General features: G+C 44.9%; 1 protein-coding gene across 1 annotated transcript; it reads left to right on the forward strand.

The window, feature by feature from the left end:
* Positions 1–5,725: 5,725 nt before the first annotated feature.
* LRRC10B (leucine rich repeat containing 10B) lies at positions 5,726–6,645 on the forward strand. Its single transcript, XM_063118729.1, has one exon. The coding sequence runs from the start codon at positions 5,758–5,760 to the stop codon at positions 6,643–6,645; it is 888 nt and encodes a 295-aa protein (XP_062974799.1). The 5' UTR covers positions 5,726–5,757.
* Positions 6,646–20,640: the final 13,995 nt, after the last annotated feature.

Raw genomic sequence — 20,640 nt, forward strand, 5'->3', positions numbered from 1 at the left:
GCTGAGAGTTTAAACTGCCTCATTGGGTGCTGCCAATCAAAAGTCAATGTGCAGCGATTCCGTCTTTTCTTCCTGAACAGATTTTTTGGAAGAAGTGGTGGGAAAACACAGGGTTACAAATGGAAGATGGTGATGGCTGGACCCCCTCTCCACAGTAAAAATCCATGAATGAGGTAGGGTGACTACACAATGAAAGCCTCACCTGAACCCATTCCCAGAATGTCAGATCTTGTACAGTGTCCCCTTACCAGTACTACTTATAGTATATTGTTTTCGTCAAACTAGCATTGCCTTGTGGCAGCAAGGATTTTTTTTAATCTCCTTGGTCTCAATATGAGTTAAACACACACACACACACACACACACACACACACACACACACACACACACTGTAGGATTCCTTGTACCCCTGCAGGGTGTGATAAAACACCATACAGCGAGGCTTCTGAATGCCTCTTTGTGCTGTGATACTCACATTCACCCACCTACATAGTCAGTAGGATGCTGCCGCTTTCATGAACTGTGCAATAAAAATCCACACAGTTGGGAGCGGTGGGGGGAGCATTGTGTGGTGTGAAGTGTTGGGAGGAATATGTGAAGCTGGAATTCCCTGGATCCTTTCCATTGTTTGACCCACAAGAAAAGTGTATTGCTCTCATCGCCTGGAATAGTAATGTTAATTTGCACGCATGTACCTTAACTCCACCATCATGCGCACTGTGACATGAACTTAGGCTCCTTCCCCCTTTTCAGCATGGAATGGACACTTTGGCTTCTCTTTTCATTCAGGTGCAATGCACACCATCTCAGCTCTAGTTCTCAGTTTTCTGTCCAGTAATAATAGGTGCTACAGTGTGCTGTCTTCCCTTTTCCATTTCTCACATTTCTCTCTGAGGATGAGTTTTCACTCCTAGTGAATGTTTCATGAGCTGGTGGCGCAGGCTGCTTTGACATACACAAGAAATACTTCTCAGTGGCACGTGCAATAGGTTTGTGTTCAGGGTAATGTTTGCTGGCACCTAATCAGTTTTCCACTGTGCCTTGGAACGTGATAGCTCACCTGATCTATTCAAACTGAAAGGTGCAAAATGGCTTGCAATTGGCTCTTATCGGTTTACCCAGCAACTCCTACGTTGTTGTCCTAGATTCTAGGTCCTTGAACTTCTCCTGAACTAAGTTGCTGCATGGAACACATTTGTTGATACTGAAAGTTTGCAAACCAAGACAATTCAGAGATGGGGCAAAAGCAATGCCTGATTTTTGCGTGTGTGCATATGCTGTTCAAGAGCTAGCTTGGCCTTTAGAAGTGGCAAATAAAGCACTTCCATTTTAACACAATCCACTCTCCATTCTGGTTATTGTCTGGCCGTCTCTGCAGCCTCATGGTGTGATTTTAACATTGCAAGCAAGTATTCCCATCCTCTTCATAGTTTTGGGCACCAGGATCCTTTATTATGGTTCTTAGCCCGTTTTGAAATGTTTAGATCATTATCATCTGACACCATTTCTTTCCTTTCCTAGTGAAGCTATGTAGTGCTAACTCCTTTAGAATCCCATTATGTAAACTATTTCCTCCTGCTATTTGATTATATTTTGAAGGGGGCGGCGGGGTAAGGGGTTGCTCTCAACATCTTCCCATTTGTTAGCCAACCCATGACAACCTGTTTTAAGAGAGCCCTTAGCAGAGTCATGTAGATTAGGATAATCTCTTTTCTCTTCCAAATCCTTGCATTTCCATCTTTGCATGCAGCCTGAAGAACTGCACTCTCTGCCATGCTGTTTTCTTACATATATAATCTGCTGTCTGAGTCTCTCTCTTTCTCTCCCCCCTTCTTCCTCCCACTGAATATCTGTGTTTGTATTTCCCCAGATGGATTAGCTGCATTTTCTGAAGATAAGCAATCCATGCTGTTATTGAGTGAGTAGGGGGTTCTTGTATAAAAAAATGTGTTTTTGTTCGACATCCTTGTGGGTGGATGTGGAGGTATGCCTTCCATATTTGCACAAGCCTGTATACGTATTGGGTGAAAAATGGGCTACTGTTTCATAAATTATCCATACTAGAGGCAATGTTAAGAGTTTAAAAGAAGTATATGGATGTGAATCAGATTTGCAACATCAGCTGGTAACTGACTCAACAGAAACCAGCGAAGCCAGCATATAGCTCTGGAAAAAGAATCCCCATCACCTTTGCAACCATCTGGAGTGAAACTAATTCAGAACGAGTGTCACTCATGATGATGGATATATTTAAGACTGAGGGGGAGTTGGTACCAAAATAATTAGTGTGGAGATACACTGAAAGAGCTACTGGGTATCAGGGTAATAGTGAATTGAACTCTGCTAAGTAGATTTCTATGTATAGCAGCTTTCCCCAATCTGGTGCCCCCCCCCCCCCCAGTGTTTTGGACTATGATTCCTAGAATTCTTGGCCAGTGGGAGATGATGTCCAAAATGACCTGGAGGGCATCAGGTTGGGGGAAGGATCATGTATAGATTTAGAGGATCTGATCAACCAGCCAGTAAAATCAATGGAGAAACAAACATTGTTCATTTCTGTGGGAGCTAGTCCAGGATCTGTAAGAGTATTGTTTGTGTGCCATGAAAGTTGGCATTTCATTTGTGGATGTGATTTGCTATGTATGCATATTAGGCTGGTTCAGGAATTCGTGTATATTTCTTTCTTGTAACTTGAAAGGTGGTTTCACGTAACAGAGGCTTTTGGACAGGAAGCTCTTCTAGCGCATCTTCAACTACTGATTATTTGCTATTTACAATCATGGACTGGGAGACCTGAAAATGATGTTGGACTGCATTCTTGTATTTACTGTGCCATTGCGGTTCCATGCCTTTAGTATAGCAGACACAGGAAGGTTTTACAGAATACGGCTGTGCTGGTGGAGGCAACTTTACTGCTGTATCTCATGCCTTTAACATCCTCTTCCTGGAGTAAACTAGTGTTTTTGAAATTTTGCTGAACCATAGGCCAGGTTCATACAAACTTTAATACAATTATGTGTACCTTATTATGATCTGTGTTGCAACCACTTCTAGTCTTGTTAATCTGATGCGTACAATGACTTCCACCAGCAGATGCTTCACTCTGAAGTGATCATAGGAAGGCTAATACCATACACAGAAGTCTGTAGAGATTGGCTTTTCTCACTGACCGTTTCTGCATGCAAAAAACTATTTTTGCTGCAGCAACACTAAAAGCCAGCTCATGCGGAGTTCTGTATGTGCTGTTGGCCTTTGCAGTGCTATCTCAGCGCATGGCACACAACTGCTGGAAGCCATTGCAGGCATTGGGTACCACACAATAGGCAGTTGCAACAATGTGTCCTCAGTTCCTCCGCTGTAAAATGTTGAGAGTAAGTCTTTAATTAAATTATTATTATTTTGCCAAGGGCAAAATAATAAGAAAGGCACAATCTTTCACGATTTCCCTTAAGATTTTTAGTTGTTGCCGCTGTAAAGCAAGGGTGGGCAATTTGTGGCCCTCCCAAAATTTTGGTCTGCAACTCCCGTCATTTGTCGCCATTGGCTAGGGTTGATGGGACTTGCACGTGAAAACATCTGGAGTGTCTCAAGTTGCCCACCCCTGTGCAGCTGTGATAATAGATGCTTACTACTCTGATAACCAGCTAGCTAACTTCTGGGATAGGATGTCTAGGTCTAAACCTAGCTTTGCTTACTCTGATGGAAGTCCTACTCAATACAGTGGATTTATGCATGTACCGTATCTGGGTACTGGATTTTATTTTAGTTTCCAAGTAACAGATATCTTTGAGATTTGGTCACGCTAGGCAGGGCTCCTGCAGCTTTAACTGTTGTGATAAAGAGGGAATATCACCAGGTGCTGTATGCATGAAAATGACCCCTGCCTTTTCTATACAACTGTTAAATATACAGAAGCCCTGTCCTCCTTTTCATAATCACGGTTGGAATTGTGTTCTTTCTACTGGAACCAGTGTCCTCTGGAACCAGTGATATCTACACCTGTTAGCCAAAACTAGAAAGTACAAGCAGCACTAGTTAAGACAAACTTAGTAAATGAAGAAGTTTAAGATAAAGCCTTCCTTTGACCATACATGCTGCAGTTGGGGGATCCTATGATTGATTGTTCCCCCACAAAAGTAAAACTTCTTGTGCACCTTTCTCCTAGACATACTAGTATTGGGGACAATGTTGGGGAACCTGGCTGGGGCTGAGAGAAGTTTAAGTCCAACAGCATCTGGAGGGCCACAGCCTCCCCCACCTCTGGTGCAGGGAATCTGTGGCAGTCAGGAATGGTGAAGGTGTTTCGTTGGACAACGAGCTTGCCCAACCCGGTGCCCCTGGGGGATGTTTTGGACTACAACTCCCAGGATTTTTGACCTTGGCCATGGCTGGGACTGATGGGAGTTGAAGTCCAAAAAAGTTGGGAGGGCACAGGGTTGGGGGAAGGCTGCTTTACAATATGGCTTTTGCACGCAGTGGGGGGGGGGAGCATTCAGTTCTCTCTCGCAGGGTGGTTCTACTGCCCCTTCTCTCTTGCTCTGTCCTGCTGCGGTTGTCGCTCATCCCCGACTGCTTCGGCGGTTCCTAACCCTTCTGTCTTTAATCGGTGCGAGACACAGGAATGGGACAGGCAATTCTCTCATTACCCCCCACTCCACCATTGCATCTCAATGCCAGGAAACCCCCTCTCCCCAAAAAACTGCACCGGTTGAAGTGCTACCTGTTAACGCAGCGGTTTAAAGGGGCAGAAGACACGTGTGCAGGCGGAAGAGACCGCCCTCCCGCTTATTCTGGGGCGGGAGAGAATGGGGTTGTCCTTGCCAGATCGCCCGGGCCAGCCGTCCCGTGCACCACTAAAGGAGCGCGAGCGCCCCGCTCCTCTTTTGAAGCGCTGAGGCACGAGGGGCGGGACGACGGGGCGTGGCTTCGTCCTCCCTTTCTTTCGTAGTTAGCCAGCCGGCTTAAAAAGAAAACCTCGTCCCCTCTCGCAAGGGGCGTGTGTCCGGAGTATAAGCGGGGTGGGGGGAAGGGGCACGCGCGCGGGGTGGGGGGAGCGAGCCGAATGAACGAGCGCATAACCCCGCCCCGTCCTCTCCGCTCGGCTTTGCCATAGGCGGGCGATCCCGCGTGGGGGTTTCCATGGAGACGAGTCGCTAGGCGCCCGGCTCGTGTGTGGGAGCCGAGCTCAGAGCAAGCCGGGAGCCCCGGAGCGAGAGAAGCCGGGAGACCGAGGGCAGCCGGAGCCTGTGTATGCCGGCGCGCAGCAGACCCTAAGGCGGCGCCGGGGCCACCTGAGGGGGGTCCCTCCCTCCGACCCTGCCTGGTGTGGACGGCAGCCATTGCAGCAACAGCAGCTCGCGGGTCCCAGCCCTTGAGGCCAAAGGGTGGGCTGGCCCTGGGAAGCAGCCAGGCTGCAGCGGTGCACTGGAGCGTCGTCCATCATCCCGTGCTCCAGAGCTCCTGTGCCGCTCTCGAGGTCGAGGGGGCGCCTGCCCTCTCCACAGCCTCCAGGTCAGCTCTAGAGTCGGGGCTGAGCTGAGGACGCCAGTTTCCCAGTTCAGGGAAGCTGTTTGCGGGAGCACCCGGTGGTAGCAACTTCAGCTCCAGCCCTGGCAGGGGGCATTGCCAATCAGAGCACCCTGGTCCTAACCCCGGGAGGCCAGTCTCGTGGGCTGGGGCCTAGGGGGCCGCCATGTTTCCTTGGGGCCCACCAAGCCGAGGTGGCGGCCTTCGTCTTGCCAGCAGCCGCCCTTGGCTATGAGGATGGGCAGTGGTGGGTCCTCAGGCAGGGAGGAGCGGCTGCCGTCGGCTGCCGAAGAGCAGCTGAGTGGTGGGGATCAGATGCTGGAGCTCTCTGGGCGCCACTTGAAGAAGCTGCCGATACCGGTGTGTGCTCTGGGCACCCTCCAGAAGCTCTATATCAGTGGTACGGGGATAACGGAGCTGCCAGAAGAAATAGAGGGGCTACAGGAACTGCGCATCCTGGCACTGGACTTTAACAAGCTGGAGGAAGTGCCTGAGGCTCTGTGCCGCTTGCCCCACCTGACCCGCCTCTACCTGGGCAGCAACCGCCTCTTTGGGCTTCCAGCAGACTTCTGCCAGCTCAAGACTCTCCGCTGCTTGTGGATTGAGAGCAACTATTTGTACCACTTCCCCCGGGCCCTCCTCCAGATGCCTGGACTACAGTCCCTTCAGATGGGGGACAACCGGCTCAAAACACTGCCGAATGGCCTGCCACGCATGAGGGGGCTCCGAGGACTCTGGCTGTATGGGAACCGCTTTGAGGAGTTCCCGAAGTCTTTGCTGCGGATGACCCAGCTTCACATCCTTGACCTGGACCGGAACAAGCTCACTGAATTTCCTGACCTGAGTCACCTGCGGAGGCTTAGACTCTTCTCCTATGACCACAACCCAGTGGAAGCACCACCTAGTGTGGTCGACACAGTCACTGTGGTGGGCGAGGGAGCCCAAGAGTTTATGGAGGCTAGGGAGGAACGTCTCCAAGCCCTTCGGGAGCAAGAAGAAGAAGAGCAGGAGGAGAACGAATCTGAAGTTCTGCAGGCCAATATGAAAAATGACTCCTCCATGTTGGATGATGGGGAGGGCAGTTATTCTGCCCTGGAATGCTCTCCAGAGGAGACATGAAATGGGTACAACAACAACATTGTTGCTACTCCAAAAATCTGGTGGATATTAATAGGCTCTCAATTGTACTTCTGCCCTACAGGGAATTAGAAGTTGGACATGTACTGTCACTGGCCTCCAGAACCACGGTCTCCAAGGTAGGATCATCAGCAACTGTTGACCATGGCAGTTGCCAATCCTTTGTAAAGGACAACTAACCCTTGGGAAATATGTGGGTTTTTTTTTTCTGACTGGAACCATGGGCATTCTCAGCCCCAAATATCTGTAATGAACGATGGGTAACTTTATTCCTTGTGAGCACCCAGGGCACAAGGGGTGGGACGGGAGGCAGGGACAAATTATTTTCACAACAGATAATTCCATTGCACCAAATCTTTGAAATGATCATCCTTTGTCCCTGATTCAAGGCATGGATAATGGTCACATCAGGGTGAAGGCAGCGCGTCAAATTGACTTTAATGTTGTGACAGTCTGGTATCCGTGGGTGATCTTCAGTTTGTTTGGCTGACATGCTACAACGAGTCTCAACGACGACAGGATAAAGCCATCTTGTTTATTTATTTCCCCAACCACACCTTGAAATCTGAGCCCTGGAGGGCTGCAGAGTTGAGAATGTGAATGTAAAAATTTTTTGTTCCAGGAATTTTTCCCTACTACTGGAATTAGACATGAACTGCTCCTTCCAGCTGTCAGGTTTGAGAAGAAGCTCATGTGAAACCCTTGTTTGTGCACAGAGCTGTCCATCCTGGAAAAGGCTTTGCCTCCGCTCTTTGTATGGTGGGAAAGGAGCCGTGTGCGTTGCCCTGCTGCTTTCCTGGACTTTCTATTCCCTTAAAAGGGCACAGAAGCAAAACTGATATGACCTGGGCCACTGCAGACTTGCGTGGGTCTTGGGGCTAGAAGGGTGGCAGCCCCAGAACTTCCTATCTTGGAGGGGGGGCAGGTTCATTCTTGTGGGGGCTCTGAGGCTTGATTGTGGGGGAACTCGGGCTAGATTTGTATTAAATCTAAGCAATAAAAGCATCTCAAAGGGAGAGCGAGAGAGCTGGAGTGGGGAGGGGAACACAAATTCTCAGGGAGATTGCTCCAAAAGCAGGAGACCAAAGCTGTTGGGTGAGCTGGGGCTATTTTTAAAGTGTGTTGTAAATGAGGTTATAACACTTGGTGAAAGGAAACAAGTTTCTCAGGCATTCATGTTATTTATTTATATACATATATATATAAAAAACTTTCCCTCCTCTGCCTGTTTCTGATCAGAGCTTCATTCTCTTCTGCACCTCTCTCTCTCTCTCTCATTCTGACTCCCTGCCTCTCTCTGAGATTTCTTTGCTCCCCCACCCACCCTGTCTTTCTTCCCTACGTAGCTTTCTGCTGCTTCCCTTCCTTTCTCCTCCAGTACACACCTCTTCGTCAGCTGTGTTCATTCTCTCTCTGGACCGATTCCACTATGCTCAGGTTCACTCTATGACATGGCGTGCTAGCGAAACACTGCCAAGTGTTTGGATTCATATCAGAGAATTAATGTACGTTTAGGTTATGTCTTCTCATTTCATTACTGTTTATTTTATTTATTTATTGGTCGGTTGCCAGCTACAAAACTTTTGCTTTTTTTTGCCATCTCTCTTATATTACCCACCTTTCACCTAGTTTTGCTATTTCTGATAATGTGGGGAAGGGTTTCTTTTATTTTAAATGTTGTGCAAAGATACTGACTTCACAGTATCTGTTTCACTCTTTCCTTTTGGAATGGTTACAGACAGCAGCATACAAAATGTGTTCACACCCTTATTAGTCCAGCCACGCTATCACCATTTTTTTTTAAAAAAAATGTCTCTTACCATAGATCTGCGGTCACACACCTGGGTTTCTTCATGTGCAGCTTCTACCTGTCAGCCACATGGTGACTTCCACTGAACTAGCAGCAATTTATTGTTGGAATCCGCATCCATTTTTAGCACCACAGAATTTACTGCAGTAAACTATGCCAAATGTGTGAATAGGCTTCTGTTTGAACTCTTGGTTTGCATTTGGTCAGAACTGACTGCAGTCTTGGCAAGAGTCAGGTTGTGCTTTATACATTCCATCCCAACTAGGTCAGTGTTTCCCAAACCTTTTCTCATTAAGGGCAGTTGAGTTGTGTTCTTATTAGGCACCCACCTTTGGTTCTGACTTGGAAATGCACTCTCACAATTACCAAGGACCCTGCGGTGTTGCATTGACTGCACAAGAGCTGGAAATTCACTCAAGTATCCTGTTATAGTGGGTTCTCTTTCAATGTTTGGGGGATACAGATGGCTTTTGAGAATGAAAGGCCCTGCTGTTAGCTTGATTTTAATGTTCTGTCCGTTTTAGCCAATGCACCTGTTCAGACATCACGCTAAACCATAATGGTTAAGCTTTCTGAACCATGACTTAGTGGGCCTGTTCAGACAACACACTAAGCCATGGTTAGGCCAAGAACCCTTTTGCAGCAAATGGTTACTGAGCGTGTTGTAGCTACGTAGCCACTACAGTTAGGAATGGTTGGCATGACATGTAAGTCATGTTTCGCACGACATGCTAAGCTGTAATTATTTAGGTCAAAATGCTTAACCATCATGGCTTAGCGTGTTGTATGAACATGGTCAGTTTGACATGTGAACCATTCCTAACCATGGTGGTTACATTATCATGGTTAAAACAAACCCACTAACCCTTTGCTGGAAAAGGGTAGTGGCCTAACTATGGCTTAGCTTGTAGCCTGAACAGTCCCAATGCTGTTCTAGGATGTTATGCAGTATTCCAGAGGACTTGGAAGAAGTACTGCTTATTTATTGGTGGTCTACTTCACACATATCCCTCAATATTAAGGACAGTTCATAGGTGACAGTGTTCCTCTTGCTTGCCAAGTATTGAGTAGGTTAGTATGGAGAAATCCAATTGGGAAAGATTCAACAGTAGTGAAAACCAATCTGGCACACCCTTTATGATGGAGAACAACTGAGTATGCTGATGGTAAGATGTGATGGAAAGAAACTGGTGAAATCCTAACAACATCTTCAAAATCAATGCAAGTTTATTGTTCTTCAAGTAAATATTCTAGGGATTATTAATTTATTTGATTTATAGGTTGCTTCCATACTTGGGCCCTTTAGTGCTGCTAAGACACTGCTTTTCTGCAGTTAGCTGGAAGCAGAACTAAACTGGTATATTGTCTGGCAATGCCTATGTCAGAGGCCCTTCTGTACATTTACTCAGAAGTATGCCTTACCCAGCAAAGGTCTCTGTAACTTAATAAGAAATTTCCTCTTTGTGGATCCAGGTTCTAGTGGCTTTCTGTTCATATCTGCCCTGGCATAACTGATTATTGCTGCTTAATTAGTCAGTTCATTAGTTAGGGGTAGGGGCTTTCACTACTGCTTTTCTCCCATTAATTGTTTCTTTATATAAAAATATTGTGGAATAGTGTTACTTCTCAATTTTTTAAAAAAACTTTTAATGCGAGGAAAAAAGTATTTAAAGTGCCTCCTGGTGGGGGAAAGGAGCTGACTAATTAAAGGGCAATTAATCAGTAGTGCCCTGGCCACACTGAACCGGAAGCAATTAGAGGCAAAAGCTGCAAGGAACGTGCCTTCTAATTAAAGGCACCTTAGCCTTGAAAAGCCTTAACAATATTTGCCGGTCTGCAGAGAAAGCCATTTTTTAAAAAATAATAATAATCCTTTTTTAATTGAAGAAAATCCCACAAACTAGATCTGAAAAAAGATAGGAAAACAGCAGAGTAAACAGGAATGTAATGGTTTGGCATTATCATCTGGAATCTCGGTAAAAGTGAGTGAATGAATGAAGACTGGCAATTCCAGAATAATTGGTGTAAAAGCAGCCCTTGAAGCATGTAACTACAAAAAAATAGTTAAACAACCTCAGGCCACAGAATTGGGACTCCCTCCTGGAGTCCCAATCTGGCCCTCCCCGTGTTCCCCAGATGGCCCAACCCCCTTCCTGAATCACTAATTGTTTACTGTTTTCCCAGCATTTGCACACACACACACACACAATTCTAAAAGGTGGTGGTGTGTTTCCTTAGGCTTAGTTACTGCCAGTAAGAACAGTAAGCTACAATATGCTGGTATCCTTTGTGGGTTTGAACATATTTTTTACCCTATTTCTTTTGCCTTTGGCCCCACCCACCGCTGGAATGCAGCCCCCTGAGGGGTTCTCCAAAATTGAATTCAGCTCTCAGGCTGAGAAGGGTTCTCCACTCATGCGTTAATCCCATTATAGTTTTAAAAACCACCCTTGCCCTGCACTGTTTCTGGCCACCAAAAGCCAAGCGAGATAGAAATGACTTGCACTGCTTTAAGGGGATGGTCACGCAGACTTTGGCGGGTCTTCAGGGGAAGGGTGTTCCACCATCGAGGAGCTACCCCCAGGGACACCTCTCTGCGCTTACAGTTCCAACTAGTGCTCGGCTGGCAAATGTAAGAGGGTGCTCCTGAACAACCTTCGAGGTCATGATGAAACAAAGGGACGGAGGAGCTTGTTGATCAGTATATTGGGTTTTGTAAATCCTAACCAACACATTAATAGGGCAATCCTATACATTTCTACTCAGAAATGAGTCCCGTTGAGTTCAATGGGGCTGACACCCAGAAAAGTGTGTGTAACATTGCAGCCTAAATATAGCTGGAAAGGCAATAGGGAGCTAGTGCCGATGCTGGAATGTCATGCGCTGCCACTGACTCATCCCCATCCGAAGGTGGGCTGTGGTGTTTTGTATTGGTTGAAGCTTCCCTCATGCTATTGGGGGCTGACCCACACTGCAGCAGCCTCACCTGAAAGCTGTGAAGTAGAAATGATAGCCTGAGCCTAAAGGAAAAGGTTACGATAGAGCTCAGAGAAATCACTCAATGCTGCACCCTGAGCATTTAGATTTGGAGAAATGAACCCCCAGGAGTGTCCTTAAGGCTGTAAGTAAGCGAGGTGCTGAACACTATCAGTTGTGGCAGTCCAAGTTTCTTCACAATCACAAGGCTTGCTAATCATTACTTCCATTGTATCATGTCTAGATTTAATTTCAATCAGTTTACACCTGTGTGAGAGTTATGTGGATTGAAACAAAATGTATTTTGCTTATGTAATTTATGTTCTTAAGAGAGAGAAAAAATCAATGGGATTTAAGTTCCACTAACTTAGGATGCTTCCTGATGGAGGGCTCCTAGTACTAACAATCAAAAGGCATTATTCAGCTATTCCATTTTCTGTGGAAAGAAATAAGACTAGGAAGCAGTTGGAAGACACAGAAGGGTTACAAATGGAAGATGATGATGCCTGAATTCCTGGTCAAATTCCATGAATGAAGCAGTGTGATTGCACTATAAAAGCCTTGTCTGGAAGTACTCTTAATTTGCATCCAACCCAGTAAAATATAGGTAAATAAAAATAATGCAAAGGCCTTTGAACGTTTGAAAGGGCTCTTATCACTTATTTCATATTGTTATTACAGTATCCTGAATGAGCTTGATGGTCTCTTTCGAATTGCTGTGGATTAAGTCCATTGCCTTAAAAGACCACTCTTGGCAATTCTGGCAATTCCAAATGATCCACAAAAGAGCTCCAACGTTAGCATGTGGATTATGCAAACTAGCATTGTTTTGGTGGCAACAAAATGATGGATGGATGTTGTATGGGAATGTAGAGTTTTGTGCTTGGGTTAGCAGTGTGTGCGAATTCGTGTCGCAGGATATGTTGTGATGAGCAAGCAGAGAACCTTTGTGTACTTCTGAGAGTGGTAGGATGGGATATTTTGGGGGAAGGCCTATTTGTGAGCTATTTTTCAAGGCTTATTCTGACACTTCCTTTTATCTACAAATATTGACGCGACTGCTAGATAAAAGTACATTTGTGTTTCACCCTGTGGACCACTGGTGCTGTTACCTTCTGCTTGATGCTCTCTGATCAATGAAGCTGTCTTAATTCTGTGACAATAACAGGGCTTTGAACTCCCTTCACCAGCACTTGCCTGTGCCTCACATTCAAGAATTACAAGTCAGGAATGGGGCGTGATACAAGCTACCCTCTCTCTTTGCGAGTTTAATGTTTTAATAGGAGAATGATAAAATTATACTTCCTGGATTTTGAGCCCCCACACTTCCTTTTAAAAATATTCAATGTATTCAATATTTTTTCTATTTGTGGAGGAAGGTGCTTTCTTTTCCACCCTCAAGCAGCATGAGCCTCTCAAAATCATGCCCACTTTGGCTGGTGGGGCCTTAGGATGAAAAACAAACCCTGGGAAGCTTATGATCAAATTTGAAGTTGGCAGCACAATTTCGGTGTTTATGCAGTAGCATTTCCATTGAATTGTGGATATTTGGGGATCCTGATTTTGAATGTTGCTGTTTTTTCAGTGTGGCATTATTTTGGCAGCTGAGCTCTTTTCCTCACAAGCTCATGAACCTTTGGAATCCACTGTGTTAGATTTTAGCATGGCTAAGTAGCTCATGTAGCAGGGCAGGAGGAATCCATGTTAGAGTTTCAGCATCTTGTTCCATTGTGACTCATTTTTGCTCTTGTCATGACTACCTCCTCTCTCTCTTTCTGAGCAAGACTCACCACCACCACTAGTGTTTTTTGGTATGCTGTTTTCTGTCTCTTACCGGGGTGGGGGTGGAGGGGGTTAATTTCTGTGCCAGTTTCCTACTACTACTAAGACATATCCATCCTTTTGCTTGATTCCATCAGGGTGACTGGCTCTGTGATCCTTTCCTCCTTAAAACATTATGTTGATGGTATTCTGATATGAGTCGGGTGTGTTATGAGGGCCAGAGAAGGAGACGTGGCTGGCTAAACTTGCATTGCTTCATGATCACCAGTAACTAGGTGTATATTACAGAGTATCTTCCTCAGATGCCACTAAAATTATTGCCAGCATTTTTAGTCTTGTTTCCTTTCCATTCTTATATCCCTATTCTGTGCTGTGCCTTACTGAGCCACTTTCTCCCTATCCCTGCTAATGTACCTCTTTTGCTAAGTTCCGTCTTGTGCGGAACAATCACAGGGCACCTGAGGATTTTTTCTTCCTAGTGTGCCGTTAGGAAAGAAAAATCGCAGCTGGAAAGCTAATAGATGTGGCCATTGGAAAATAGGAAACTTAGACTAAAGTAAGTCTTTATTAAGCTCTTAAACAACAGGCAATGTTAGGGATGGCATGTAGTGAAAAATATATAAGGGTAGAATGCACTCAGTTTCCATACTTGAAACAAAATGCCCAGACCGAATTAAAACAAGTTCTTTTTGTTCGAACCTCCTCTTCACCATTGTCTTCAGGCAGGTAACACTTCATTGCATCCTTGTAAATACTGCGAAAGTGCTCCTGTTCTTGTGCCTTCGGCCTGGCTCGCTCTCTATGTTCCTTCTTCTGCCACTAATGCATAGAGCTGGCCTGGGATCTCAGTCAGCCAATGGTGGCATATTATAATGGATGGACAGATACACGTTTTCTGTTTCCGCAGAGAATCAGGCTCTGCTTTTACTTTTGAGCACAACACGTGCACTTATGAGCCTCTCAACGCTGGTGTGGTACGGTCTGGTTGTGACGATGCGGGCAAAGATCGTAGCAATGTTCTTGTAATTTGGCAACTCTGCGAAGAATAAGACTTTGTCCCTGAGAGCCATCGTGTGTGCACTCTCAGTATACCCTTCCCTAACCTATACCCTTCCTTGCACAAAAAAGCTTAAGTGATCAGTTATCATTGTGGTGACTTGGATTTGCACTCTGTGATAAAATGGTGGTTTCCCCTGTGAAATCTGTTGAAGGTTCTGTTTATATTTCCTGTGGTGGTATACGAGGGGCTAATGGGGCTGGGTTTTTGAACGTCCTTGGGCAAGACCCCTTCGCTCAGTGAGTCCATCTTCTCACTGCTATTGTCTCCCATTGCTGTTGCTCCTCCTCACTACCACTGGCTTGCTGGAGAAGCAGAGAGCCGGTGAGTAAGCAGGCAAGGGCATCTACTGCTCCTTTTTCTCATCAACACTGTTGTCTGGGTCAGGTGAACAAACAGGTAGCAATATGAAGAGGAACGACTCTGACGTCAGCCCTCGGCAGGTGCCCAACTATGCCTCCCCTTGACGCTGGTACTGACACCACCAACTGACTTGTGCATAACACGCAGTCTTAGTGAAAACTGTAGAAGATTCAGCTGTACTCAACAGTTACCAAAACAACAACACAGCCGGAAGATATTAAAATTGCCCTTATGTTTTCTTTGCATTGGGGATAGGAAATTTACAACATCATGAGCATGCAAAAACCTTGCAGAAGCTTAAAAGCATTCAGGGCTAGACTGGCCGCTTGCATGTCATAAAAAAAGAGGACTTGGATTATTAAAAAAGTGAACAAAGATTTGCATAATATTTCCATATGCTAATTTATATAGATAGATGGCACATTTTAAAATAATTACTGTAATTTAAAATAGAAGTACAGTCTGCTGTCCAGGTGCCAATTGTAGATGGGCAACGTCAAGATCCCTGCTTCTCCCTTGGTGGGTATTTTGTTTTTACTTTGTATCGGACTTGGACTGGACAGGCAATTAAAGAGAGGAAGCCTTCAAATAGAAGACTGTCCTCTTTATAGCAGGACACATTGTCATCCTGTTTGTGAACCTAGAAAAAAAAACTGCTGGTGAGGTACTGATTTTGGCAGCACAAGTTTGACGAAGTGCCAGGAACTGATAGGTAACTTTGTTACTGAACTAAGGCAGATTCATAAATGAATCGTCGCTGTACAGTAGATAAGAGCTACTGATGCCTATGGAAAAATCATTAGTGATACAGGGTGTAAGCAAGGGGCAAAGCACACTTGGTGTTCATTTGGCACTTCTCTTTCCTTTTCTTATTTTAGTGTGGGGTGTGTGAAGGGGGTGTTTGTGCAGTTGGAAAGTCTGCTTTTTTAAAAAACCCATGCCTGCCACACCCCCTCACTGACAGCTTTTTACAGAGTGGTGCAACTTTGAAGTGAGGGCTTCATGATTTAAAAACACGTGTGCTCAGATATAGTTTAAAGGGTGTGACATCTCTAGCTCTTGTAATCTCTGATGACAATGTTGTTGTCTTCTTCTGTCAGTGAAACAGGATACATTTTTCTACCACTGCTTGATTAAAATTGAATAGGCCTAAGGGGTCATTCGAATAACCTTGAGAGCAGACATTCTGACAGTTCACTATTCTTGAGGTTAATGATAACATTTTGAGATGAGAAGCGAGAGCCCCTCACCTTGCCTAAAATTGTTAACTCGCCTTCAATATATCATAGAATTGAATGTTCATTGTTTTTAATTTTTGTAAATCACCCAGAGAGCTTTGGCTATGGGGTGGTATATAGATGTAAATCATCATCATCTAGGCCAAACAACTGTTTGTTCAACTTACTTCTCCTATTGTGCCTATTTTTCAAAATAACTGACTCTCACTCTAAAACCCACTGAATTTCTCTTAAGGGATCTATTCCAGGAAAACTAATTATGTATGCAGGTCCCAATGAAATGCTTTAAGATGGCCTTCCCCAACGTGGTTAGGGATGTTTAGACTACAATTCCCAAAATTAAGAACATAAGAGCCAGCATTTTGTTCACACAGTGGCCGACCAGCTGTCAACCAGAAAGTCACAAGCCAGACATGGGTGCAACAGCACCCTCCCACCTATGTTCCCCAGCAACTGGTGTACACAGGCTTACAGCCTCTGATATTGGACTAGTATCAGGACTAGTAGCCATTGATCACCTCCTCCTCTAGGAATGTATCCTACCCCCTTTTAAAACCATACAAATTGGTGGCCATCACTACATCTTATGGGAGTGAATTCCATAGTTTAACTATGTGCTGTGTGAAGAAGTCCTTCCTTTTATCTGTCCTGAATCTCCCACCAATCAGCTTCATGGGATGACCCCTTTCAGTTCTAGTATTATGGGAGAGGGAGAAAAATGTCTCCCTATCCACATTCTCCACAACATGCATAATTTTATACACCTCTATCATGTCTCCCATTAGCTAAACAGCCCTGGCTATTGTAACATTCCCTCATAGGGGAGACGCTCCAGCCCCTTGATCCTTTTAGTTGCCCTTTTCTGCACTTTTTCCAGCATTCCTGGAATCCTGACCATTGGCCATAGTGGCTGGACCTAATGGGAGTTGAGGTCCGAAACATCGGGAGGGCATCAGGTTTGAGAAGGCTGATTTAATATCATAGCTAACTTTGTTGCTGTCCATCTGACGGATTCAGATCTCACCAATCTTAACAAATTGGTTGTGTATTTGAACATCTGGGGTTGTCAACAACACCGGATTTCTTGTAAACTAAAAAGTGAAATGTTCTTTGATCGCTGGCATGATATGATTTGTATCTTGTTTTAGGATCAATGCATCTGTTTCCATCTGCTATTTCTGACTGCAGTCCCAAAGCTGCCCGGCAGGAAAAAACACCTCTTCTAGAAAAAAGCATGATCTGGAAGGGCTCTGTGTAAAGCAACCAACTACCAAGATGATGGAAAGAAAGGAGGGAGTTGTGCACCATTTGTTAATTCTTCTTCCAAGAAACCCTTTTGAGATGTACAATTTTTGTAAAAAGTAAAGGGCTGGGGGAGGAAATTGAAATGTAAAGAGAGCTGGGCAATCTTGGCTATGTTAAATGTAATATATTTAAACCAAATGGTGGTGGCAGCTCTTTGCAAGGAAAGACTATAAACAGGAGCATTCTTCAGATTGCATAAGCACTGCTGAAGTCACTTGAACCATCTGTACCCAGCTACCAGAGAAAAGAACATAAGCCTTTTGCAGTTCTTGGTTTCAAAGGCAGGATAGCTTAAAAGTAGAGCTGTGCTCCTGTTGGAAGTGAGATTGGGTAGTTGGTCTGTTACCATAAGGACCTATAACCCTTTGCTAGTATGTCTCCTGAGGTTTGGAGATTCATAGCAGCTGAGGATGGGTAATCATTTAAGACTGCTGAAGGTGGCATGATAGAGCTATTGTATCTGGTGGTTGGGCTTGCTCTGCTCTGCTCCTATCCGATCCACTTTGTGTCCTGCTGTTACATCTGGTCAAAAAGGTTTTTGAATGCTACCTCAAATGATAGAAGTCAAATTTTGTCATAGAAAAGTCATCTTACATATCTATCCTTGAAGGGAAGCTGCTCCAAGTCACATGGGTTGTCTACATGAGGTTTTTAACTCCCCACTTTACCAAGGCTTTTGCTTCTGGATTCTTTGTGTGTGGGATTACATGTGTTTATTTCCCCAGGGGGTTTCTTTCTCTGCCTTTCTATATGTTCCATTACACAACCACCAGATGGCACTGTGGTATAGTAGAATTGTGCAAGCATACAAGGGTTTCAAGCCACCATTCACAGAAATACCAGGCTTTCCTTGTAGAAAAAACCCCTCTGCTATAATGGTTGCAAAGCACAGGAGAGGCCCTGAAGGACAATGATGTTGTGTAAAGCACCTGGAAACTACTGTGAGTGAGGAATCATGAGCACACAATAAATGCCTTGTGTAGGAAGACTCACTGTTAGTGTCAGACACCAGAAAGTGCGGAATTAATCAGTTATTTTTCCCAGGAGCCCATCACTGGCTGCAGAAATTAACTGCAGGTTGCGAAGTGTAAATAAAGTTTTCAATTTGTTCATTTTCATTTTCTCACAATAAAAAGAGTAATTTAAGTCAATCGTCTTGTCTGCTCCTCGGGTCCAAGGCACAATGCCAACCTGTGCATCTCAAATGAGGAGCCTTAAGAAAGATGTTAAGGAATGTAAACATATACAGTCCATCAATTCACTACTGCAATCATATGAACACATTTGTAAGTGCTAAATCCTTCAAATTTCTTGATCATATTCCAGCTAATCACCCATTCCCTCAGTGCCAAAGAGATGGGGCAATAGAGCCTGTCCCATAGACCACCCTTCGGGTTGAGAATAATCCATCATAAGAACTCCTCAAGGGGCAAGACTGTTCTTTCAACTCCATTCTGGTCAGTGCAATAGGCGTTTGTTGAAGTTCATATAAAGTTGGCTTGGCTTGAATTGGATCATTAGCTAATCTGCTGCTATTGTCTGCTCTTAACTAGTTTGGTCTCTCCTATTTTTTGAGCAGCCATCTTTCCCAGACATGTGATCTGATGTCTTTTTAACTGAAAAGACCCAAGGATTGAGTCTGCAACCTTCTCCCTGCAAAACGTGAACTCTACCCCTGAGCAATGGCCTTGCAACGGCCTTCTGCCCTTGCAATCAATGTCTAGCAATAGCAAGCAAACTAATGCAGTGAAAAGAGCTGTTAATGAACATACATGTGCAATGGGGTGGGGGGAAGCAGTGGAAATGTTTCCATCAGAATGCTTTTGCAGTTTTCTCTAATCTTCAGCAGAAGAAAAGTACCACATCTTGGCATTGGCCTACAGATCTAAACCACTCTTGATAAGAATTGGGGTAAACCTGCCCCCTCCCCGCAGATGCCTTAAAGATCCCCTTTCGGAAAAAAAAAAAAAAAAAGGGGGGGGGGCTCAAGGAACCCCCTGTAAAGTAAAGGTTTAAAGACCACTTTTTTGTCATTGGATCTCCAGGCCTGGCAGGGAGGCTACATTATGATAGTTTCTATTCATAACTGCAGAAATTCAGGAGCTGAGCATTTAAACATTCATTTAAAAAGCATACTCATCTGAGCATAATGAGACCCATTGAGAGATTTGCATTGAATATGAATTGTTGGTTTCTCATTCTCAAACATACTTAATGCCAACTATAAATAATAACTTGTCATCAGGATGCTGTTTCCTGTCACCTGTGATTTAGACATCAATCTGCCCAATTCTGTCCATGTGTAGTCTGTGTGAAGCAATTTCTTCATGCTTTTGCTATTTCTACTTTTCCTCCTTTCTGTGATTCTGTGATGCTTCAGTGCCTTGCTGACACGTGGAAAGTACCCCTATTTGTTGGAAGTTGCTTGCAACACAATCCTGTTTTTCCTTAGTGTCACATCACACTCACTTCAGTGGGGCTTACTCCCAGGTAAATGTACGTAGAACTGCAGATGATGTCCATCTGCTGGCAGAACAAACACCATTGGCAGATGGATTCTCCCTCCTTCTGCAGTCCCTTGTACTCCTCTAAAATCTGTTCCAGAGGGTTGGGAGAGTCTGTGGAGAAGATTGCGGGAGCTACACACAGGGTAAGTGCATGGGGGAAGAGAGGAAGGACATCTACATCTAGGAAATAGAAACCAAATGCACAGTTACAAGAAGGGGGATACTTGGCTCAGCAATACTACAAATGAGAAGGATCTTGGAATCGTTGTAGATCACAAGCTGAATATGAACCAATAGTGCAATATGGCTGCAAGAAAGGCAAATGCTATTTTGGGCTGCATTAATAGAAGTATAGCTTCCAAATCACATGAGGTACTGATTCCTCTCTATTTGGCCCTGGTCAGGCCTCATTTAGAATATTGCATCCAGTTCTGGGCGCCACAGTTCAAGAAGGACGCAGACAAGCTGGAGTGTGTTCAGAGGAGGGCAACCAGGATGATCAGGAGTCTGGAAACAAAGCCCTATAAAGAGAGGCTGAAACAACTGGACATGTTTAGCCTGGAGAAGAGAAGACTGAGGGGAGACATGATAGCACTCTTCAAATACTTAAAAGGTTGTCACACAGAGGAGGGCCAGGATCTCTTCTCGATCCTCCCAGAGTGCTGGACACAGAATAAAGGGCTCAAGTTACAAGAAGCCTGATTCCGGCTGGATATCAGGAAAAACTTCCTGACTGTTAGAGCAGTATGACAATGGAACCAGTTACCTAGGGAGGATGTGGGCTCTCCCACACTAGAGGCCTTCAAGAGGCAGCTGGACAACCATCTGTCAGGGATGCTTTAGGGTGGATTCCTGCATTGAGCAGGGGGTTGGACTCGATGGCCTTTTAGTCCCCTTCCAACTCTGCTATTCTATGATTCTATGACAAGCCCCGTTGTG

Source organism: Elgaria multicarinata, chromosome 2 (assembly GCF_023053635.1).
Source record: "Elgaria multicarinata webbii isolate HBS135686 ecotype San Diego chromosome 2, rElgMul1.1.pri, whole genome shotgun sequence".
Lineage (NCBI taxonomy): Eukaryota > Metazoa > Chordata > Lepidosauria > Squamata > Anguidae > Elgaria > Elgaria multicarinata.